Source organism: Electrophorus electricus, chromosome 6 (genome assembly GCF_013358815.1).
Source record: "Electrophorus electricus isolate fEleEle1 chromosome 6, fEleEle1.pri, whole genome shotgun sequence".
Taxonomy (NCBI): Eukaryota; Metazoa; Chordata; class Actinopteri; order Gymnotiformes; family Gymnotidae; genus Electrophorus; species Electrophorus electricus.
Genome location: NC_049540.1, coordinates 28,301,941 through 28,309,533, shown reverse-complemented (window position 1 = coordinate 28,309,533; position 7,593 = coordinate 28,301,941). Strand labels below are relative to the sequence as shown.

Sequence of the window (7,593 nt, the reverse complement as noted above, 5' to 3'; positions counted from 1 at the left end):
TAAAGCTACATTTAAGAGATGATCTGTTGTAGGTAAAACAGCAGCTGATGATAAAGTGCTTCACACAACTATTAAAAAAGGGAAAAAACAAGATGAATCATTTTAAAAAATCCAAATGTGTCAGTTTGATCATATCCATTTGATCACCCTTAGTTTGTTTTGTCTTATACAGTACATTAAAATAGTAAACAAAAGGAGAAACACAAGTCATTGTAAAAATGTTTTGTATAACAATATAATTGAAGCCGCTATAAAAGTTGACCTATGACCTGTGGCCTCATTACTAGGAGCACTGTGTGAGTATGACCCATAACCACCTGGTGACTGGCCTCTGGAACGACGAGAACTGTGGCGAGAAGAGAGGCTGGGTGTGCTACACCAAAAAAAGTGAGCTGCGTGTTTACACCCCAGAAACACTTACCAAACGAGTCATGAGTCAAATCTGTGTTTGATTTGCGTGCAAACCCATTCCACTGACGTTCTCTCACTTCTGGTAGACACGCAATAACGTGAGGGTGTGTGTGGCCTCTAAAAAACTGACAGGTTCCTGTGTCCACCCCGTGTTTTGACCACGCCCACATTTCCCATTTCCCCAGGCAGCAGCATCCCAGCTCCGCCTCCCACGACTAGCCCCTGTCCCTCCGGCTACATCAGCTGGTATCGCAGCTGCTACAAGCTGGTGTCAGAGGCCAGGACGTGGGAGGAGGCGCAGAGCGAGTGTCTGAAGGAGGGAAGCAACCTGGCCAGCGTGGACATGAGCTACGAGCAGGCCTTCATCTCCGGGGCCGTGCAGCAGGCTAGCAGGGACACGTGGATCGGCCTCCGCCGCACGGTGAACTAGCGCCCCCTCCCGCGGTTGACACTTGAAGAAAGCTTGGTGGCTAGGTTTGCCTCTCAGGGGCACTAAGGTCTTGGGTTACAGTCCCTATCTGTGTTCTCCCTGAGTAGGCGTGGGTTTCCTGTTTCTTCCCACGCTCTAAAAACATCCGGCTATGTTGATCGGATACTCTAAATTGTCCTGTATGAATGTGAACTGTGTGCCTGTATGTCCAGTGATGGTTGGTGCTCTGTGCTGGTCTTCACCTCCTCCCCTTACCCTGTACCCGATGCAGTCCCCCAGGGGGCTGTGGTTTCTGACAGAGAGTCGCTGTGTGCAAATTGGCTGCTGCTTCTTAGCGGTGTGTGTGTTTGTACAAAGCTGATATCTATCTGTAAAGTGTCCATGAATCTGAGAAAGGTGCTATAATATTAATTACTATTATTATTAATAGAAGATGATCTTCCAAGCCGAATGTGTGTGATTCTAGAATTCTCTAAAATGATTCTAGAATGATACACTACTGTTGTTAGAACTGGAGGATTTCCGCACCATGCGCTTGCACCTCTAGAGGGGGGCGGGGTTTAAACGGTGCGCATTTCCTGTCCCAGGACGACGGGACCTACAAGTGGTCAGATGGCTGGCCAGTCTTCTACACACACTGGGGACCTGGAGAGCCCACTCATCACAAGGGCGAGGGCTGCGTGAGCATGCATGGCCGATCCTTCTTCATCCAGGGCACGTGGAACGACACCGACTGCACTGCCAGGAAGCCGTACCTCTGCAAGGTCACCTTCGGTAAGCCCTCTGCCGGAGGTTAGGACTTCCAGCCGTACAGCCAAAGAGAAGAGACTGTTCTCATAGAGTGGAGCAGTGATGTTAGTGTGATGATGTCATTAACACACAGCACACACGGCCTTGTAGGATATTGTTTATTTTCTATTACTGTTGTCTGTTATAGAGTTTATATGCACTTTGTACGTGTAGGCATCAGCATTGATCCCTGTATTCTAGTTCATTGGTATCTTGGACTCTAAGCTACTGTACCATACTAGGATGTATTCTATGGAGGAAGTGACGAAGCACTTTTGTAAGTCGTTGTGGATAAAAGCATCTGCTAAATGCCATAAGTGTACCCAGAACTGTCCTCACGTGGCACCCATCAGCTACATCCATTCTCCGTTCTGAATTTTGACCTGAACCGTGACCTCTGCCCTCTTCATTCACCCAGAGAAGCCTCCGCCGACGCCGAGGCCGGGCGACGGCACATGTCTGCCCGGCTGGTGGCCCTACGGCAGCCACTGCTACATGGTGTACAACGGGAAGGAGGGTTTCTCCTGGCACGAGGCACGCTACCGGTGCCAGCTGATCCGCGGGGGCGACCTGGCGTCCGTGCACAGCCGGGCAGAGGCAGAGTTCATCCGCAACATCAACTACACCAAGTACCACAACGTGTGGCTGGGACTCACCCGGGACGGCTTCTGTACGTGCACACGATCTCTCCCCCCCCCCCGCCGTCTGCTCATGCGCACGTACACATGCACGCCCGCAGTAGTGAGAGTGAAGTTTAGAACACGTCTAGCGCTCACCAGTGCAGTTTAGACAGACTTTACACAGACAGGCTCACACACCGACGGTGATGGCTGTCTGGGTTTCAGATGGGTGGGGATGGACCGATATGACTGCACTGAGCTTCACTAACTGGGCCCCGGGCGAGCCGAACGAAGCCATCCACGACATGGGCCGGGAGGATTGCGTGGAGATGTACGTGGACGGCGCGTGGAACGATAACAACTGCCTCCAGAAGAGGGGCTTCGTGTGCAGACTCTTCCAGGGTGAGCATCCCATCATCGTTGTCTCTGTCCAGGATCAGTCCCGCCACACTTTTAAAGCTGTGCTACTCAGATTAAACATCAAAACCTGATCCTAGACCTGTTAGGTTTTCTGTGTGTGTGTGATGGTAATAAAGAATAGTGCAGTGCAGTAAAATGTCATAACATAGCGAGGAAACGGATCACAGCTACAGGAACACAAGTGCAGCGTGTCCTTCCCCATCATCCTCCAACCTTTCCAGACTGCTTTTCAATCCGTTTTCTTCTTAGAGGGACATGGAGGTGGAAACACCACTAAGCCGCCCACGACTATAGACGGTGAGTTCTAGCTCATCACCGGCTGAAAACCCAACTCTGAATGTTTGTTACATTTAAAAGGGTTACAGAGGTTGAGCTCTGGTAACCCAGCGGTCCCGGTCCGGGGCTCGCCACTGCACTCACGTGCGCCTGCTCTCTCGTCCTCGCCCTGCAGCTCACGCCGGCACGATCGCAGGCATCGTAATCGGAACGATACTGGCCGTGGCGATCGTCCTGTGTGCCTTGTACTACATGTTCGTGGTGAAGGGTGTGAAATTCCGTGCCGCCGGCCTCCCCAGAAGCGACACCAAGGAGCACGTCACTGTGGTGGGTCACCCACGGGGGAGACGCCCTCTGCCCTCCGGGGGGTAGCGCCAACACTGCAGTGTTGGCTCATTAACAGCTCTTCCCCTAATTAACGAGACTTTTAGGGGTTGAGCTGAGAGAGGGAACCCGTGGTAACAGATGCTTACAGGATGGGCGTCTGAAAGCCACGTGGTCTAATGCCACACAAACCTGAGTGATGAAAAATTCAGACATAAAAGAAAGAAATACAAAAACCACACGTCTCCATGGCAGCTGTACTGCAACCTTTTCTGTCTCTTTCAGCCTGCATTCAACAACCCGAACTTCACAGGAGAATCTGACACCTGAAGACAGCGTGGATGACAACAGCCCTATACAGAAAGTGGCATCACTCAATACACTTTTAGGAATTAAAAACAATAATACATTTTAAATAATTGATATTGGAAATGCCCTGGGTTTGAAATGGATACATTTGAGCAGTAATCACCTAAAACTGATGGGGCTTTTTTTCTGGAGTTCAAATAATAAGTAATTATTGTTATTTGTAATTAAGCTGTGGTTCAGAGTATATCTGATGCATCAAATGCTTCTTGTACATACATTTATATATCTCAAAATGCACTTGAAATACCAAAAGCCAAATTAAAACCCACAGTCCCCGAAGTTGGAGCGCGTATCCCGTCTTTCCGTGCCATCAACGTCACAGAACAAAAAACAGCCAGACAAAAAGTGGAACGTTTCCCCCCAAAACTTTATTGCCTGTGAAATGTGGGAAAGACCAGCTCGTGGAGAGTGGGACGGAGGTGAGGAAAGGGAGGAGCTGAAGGCTCCCACCCGTCCTCTCCCCTCCACACACACCGGCACCGGCTGCAAAAAAACACAGCTTGGGGGAAAAAGAAAGGAAAAGTGTCAGATGAAGAAAAGGCCAAATCTCACACTCCAAACTTTACACATGACTGTACAGAACAGTATTTACATTTGCCTAATGAGGCAGAGTAGTTGGATTACAAAATAATTCTTAACCATCAGGCATTTAAGAAAGAAGTGAAGGGGTGTGTGTGAAAAGCACACGCCAAACGACCTCGCACACACCACGCCACAGAAAAGGCGCACGTACTGAGCAATTTGAGGCTCGAATCGTGGCGCAGAACCGGAGCGCAACAGAAACCAGGAGTCCCAACAACAAAGATGACAAAAAATCCATTTAGTGTACAGCTGGGGGAAAAAAAAAAAAAACAACAAAAACAAAAAAAAAATAAATATTTAATAAAAATATTACAAAACGCAAAAAGCCAGCCTTCTCTGGAGAAAATGCCAAACCAAAAGCAATAACAAATCATGTTAATAATTATAGTTCCACTTTCATACCTTCCCCAATAGCAATAAAATAAATAAACATTATAGTCATTATTTTTCCGATTCCGTGTGCAGCCCTTACGTCTCGGCATTCCTATCCAAGTTCTGATTCCTACTGAAATTCCAGTTGGCTCCTATTTCCAGTACAGGAAACCCAGGGGATGTTTCTGAAGGGAATAACTCTTGGCACAGAAGGTCCGTGGTGAACAAGTCCAGTGACAGGCTCGAGTATTCAGCCGATTCAGAACCAGGATTAAGACTCGCAAACTTTAAATCAACTCTGTGTCACCTCTCTAAACCCAAAATCAACCAAAAGTCTACATTACTGTGGAAATCGGGAAAGAGAATGGATGAAAGTGCCAGTTTAGCAAAAAAAACAAACAAAACAAAACAAAACAAACACAAACAAAACAAAAAACACTGATTTCATATAATTTGGTAACTGCTGTGTGGACAGTGTGGTTAGTCTCTAGTTGGGCGTGAGCAGAAACAGTAAATAATGATTGATCAGATTAAACCACAGACTGATTCATCAAAGACAGAAACGTGGCCAAATCATCTAGCATTCAGAGGAACAACAGACCAAATGTGGGGAGAGTCCGGCATACGATACAGCAACACTCAGCTGGAAGTCCTGAAATGTGAAGTGAACTCTGAAAAGCAGGAACAGGGAAAAAACAAAAACTCACTCACTCACTCACCTCACCCACCCACCCACCCACCCACTCACCCACACACTTATATAAAAGCCGTCAAAGAAATGGTGCCATCAGGCACTAAAATTCCAGGGTTTAAAAATAACCAGGAAAAAGGCAACATTGCAAATCATGTTTGGAAATTCATGTACATGTATATAATACATGTACCCAATAGCAGGAACACATTACTACATAAAGCTGTTTAATCATTTTCCATTTGCTTTTAACTTTCATTTTTCTTAATGGCCCCATTAAATTTTCTTCACATTTAAAAAACCCTCAGGAAGGTAACCTAGATTACTGGATTATTCGTGTAAATGCACTTTTCACCCCATGACACGGTCGTCCTCTGCTCTTAATAGGACATCAGCGTCCTGTGCTAACCAGTTCAGGATAAGGCACGTGTGTAGTGGCGTGTGGACCGGCAGTTCCCGGCCCTGCTCCTAGAGGTCTAGGGCAGTTCCTGACCCAGCCAGGGTGGGTTTGAGGAAGGTTCCGATTATCAGGATTGGGGGCGGTTAAAATGAGGGGAGGGGCTAAACTCTACAGGGCGCAGATCTCCAGGAGCAGGGCTCATGGGCACCGAGTTAGCGCGTCACCACCTTCATTAGCGTTGGGGTTCAAGTGAAGCCCTGGGTTAGGGGTGTAGGGGGTCAGAGAGGGCTTGTGGTTGTTCGTCTGCCTCCACTACATACTGATGTTGAGGTAGAATTAGTCTGTTACCTTTTAATTAATGGACAAGTACCAGGTTTAGGAAAATCAGAGGCTTCTGGAGAAACTGATCAGTTCTGTGCACCGGATGTGTTCTCTGCAAGGAAAACTAATCCGAGAACGTCGAAATTCCACAAGGACCCGCTACGGACCCACCACTCAAACACTTAAATGATGAGCGTGATGAGACATCCTACAACCTTTCGAACTGTAATCATGGAAAAGAGAATTCAGACTTTTCAACTAGAACAAGAAAGGAAGCTATACTCTGCTGGTGGTTCAAAAGGTCAATATTACATCAGACGGAGCAAAAAAATCAATCATTCAGCAAGATCAATATATTAAATCATCATAAACCAATAATAATAATAATAATAATAATAATAATAATACAGGCAAAAATAAATAAATCTCGAGATCATCGCTTGGCTTTACCACAGAAAGGAGGACCGAGGTCCAGATAAGTGGTTGTCCATGGAGGAGTTTCCAGTTCGTGACTCACAGTATGTGGAGGGGGTAGATGCGAGGCTCTGTAATGGGGACATCAGCATCTGCCCTTTACAGTGGCACCCGGCTTCCCTCCGGCAGTGATGGAGAAGGTAACGCATCTGCGCTTCAGCTTGGGAGGGGTTGTGTCTCCGAGTCTCTCTGTCCGTCTTTGGTAGTCAAAGAGGAAAAACAAACAAAACCAAACCCCACCACACTCGCAGACAGTGAACTGGTAGCATCGTTTATGCTGATATGGTGTTCATAGGAATCGACCTGGTTGGCCTGGTAGATGGATAACTCCACCCACCACCACACCAGGACACACCCTCTGCTTCTCCCTCCTCTCAGAGAAATGGCTAAAATAGAGCTGATTGGCTTCTCAGAGAACAAAGTGCAAAAGGAATGCAATGGCATTCGTCTCCCCACCCCCACGCTCCTCTTCTGCTTCTTCTCATTGGCCACTGCACAACATAAAACCATACTGAACTAAAAAGCCCCGCCCCTGGCCAGTCAGCAGGGTGATGGGAGCTCAGACTGAGGCATCCAGTCTGAGCCAATGCAGGCCCTGTCGTGTGTAGCGCACCAGAGCAGCCATACTGGAGGTTAAGCTCAGCTGGCCCAGAGCACGGTCAAGCTCATGCAGCAGGCCTGCAGGCACACAGGCACACACACACACACACAGGCACACACACACACACACACACACACACACACACACACACACACACACACACACACACACACACACACACACACACACACACACACACACACACACACACACACACACAGTGAAACTGCCTTCTTTTATCCAAATCTAGGACCAGCTCCACCTTGCCACAAATTAAGAGAAAGACATCATAACTGTTCTCAGATCAGAATCAAGGTGCAATTTCCAACATCTGCAAGCTCAATATACACCAACACAGGTGTTACAGGGCTACAATACTGCCCTCTGGTGGCCAAAGTATCAAACACTTGGCTAATTTAATATCAGAAAATTCAAAATCAAACATTTGCAGACTTTTGATACATTAGTGCCTACTATAGGTATAAATATTATATTTAAACAAACACTAATAAA

General features: G+C 47.3%; 2 protein-coding genes across 4 annotated transcripts in view; one reads left to right on the top strand and one right to left on the bottom strand.

The window, feature by feature from the left end:
• LOC113586285 (macrophage mannose receptor 1-like) overlaps positions 1–3,902 on the top strand; it is a 4,634-nt gene extending 732 nt beyond the window's left edge. Inside the window, exons 3-10 of the mRNA XM_027024289.2 lie at positions 288–387; positions 597–832; positions 1,429–1,615; positions 2,049–2,300; positions 2,476–2,652; positions 2,920–2,967; positions 3,122–3,273; positions 3,556–3,902. Of these exons, the coding sequence (XP_026880090.2) occupies positions 288–387; positions 597–832; positions 1,429–1,615; positions 2,049–2,300; positions 2,476–2,652; positions 2,920–2,967; positions 3,122–3,273; positions 3,556–3,600 (1,197 nt within the window). The 3' untranslated portion in view covers positions 3,601–3,902. The remainder of the gene's footprint in view (positions 1–287; positions 388–596; positions 833–1,428; positions 1,616–2,048; positions 2,301–2,475; positions 2,653–2,919; positions 2,968–3,121; positions 3,274–3,555) is intronic.
• Positions 3,903–5,969: 2,067 nt separating this feature from the next.
• aff1 (AF4/FMR2 family, member 1) overlaps positions 5,970–7,593 on the bottom strand; it is a 30,801-nt gene continuing 29,177 nt past the window's right edge. For all 3 annotated transcript variants that reach the window (XM_035527045.1, XM_035527046.1, XM_035527047.1), the window contains exon 19: positions 5,970–7,157. In XM_035527045.1, coding sequence (XP_035382938.1) covers positions 7,039–7,157 — 119 coding nt within the window. In that variant the 3' untranslated portion in view covers positions 5,970–7,038. The remainder of the gene's footprint in view (positions 7,158–7,593) is intronic.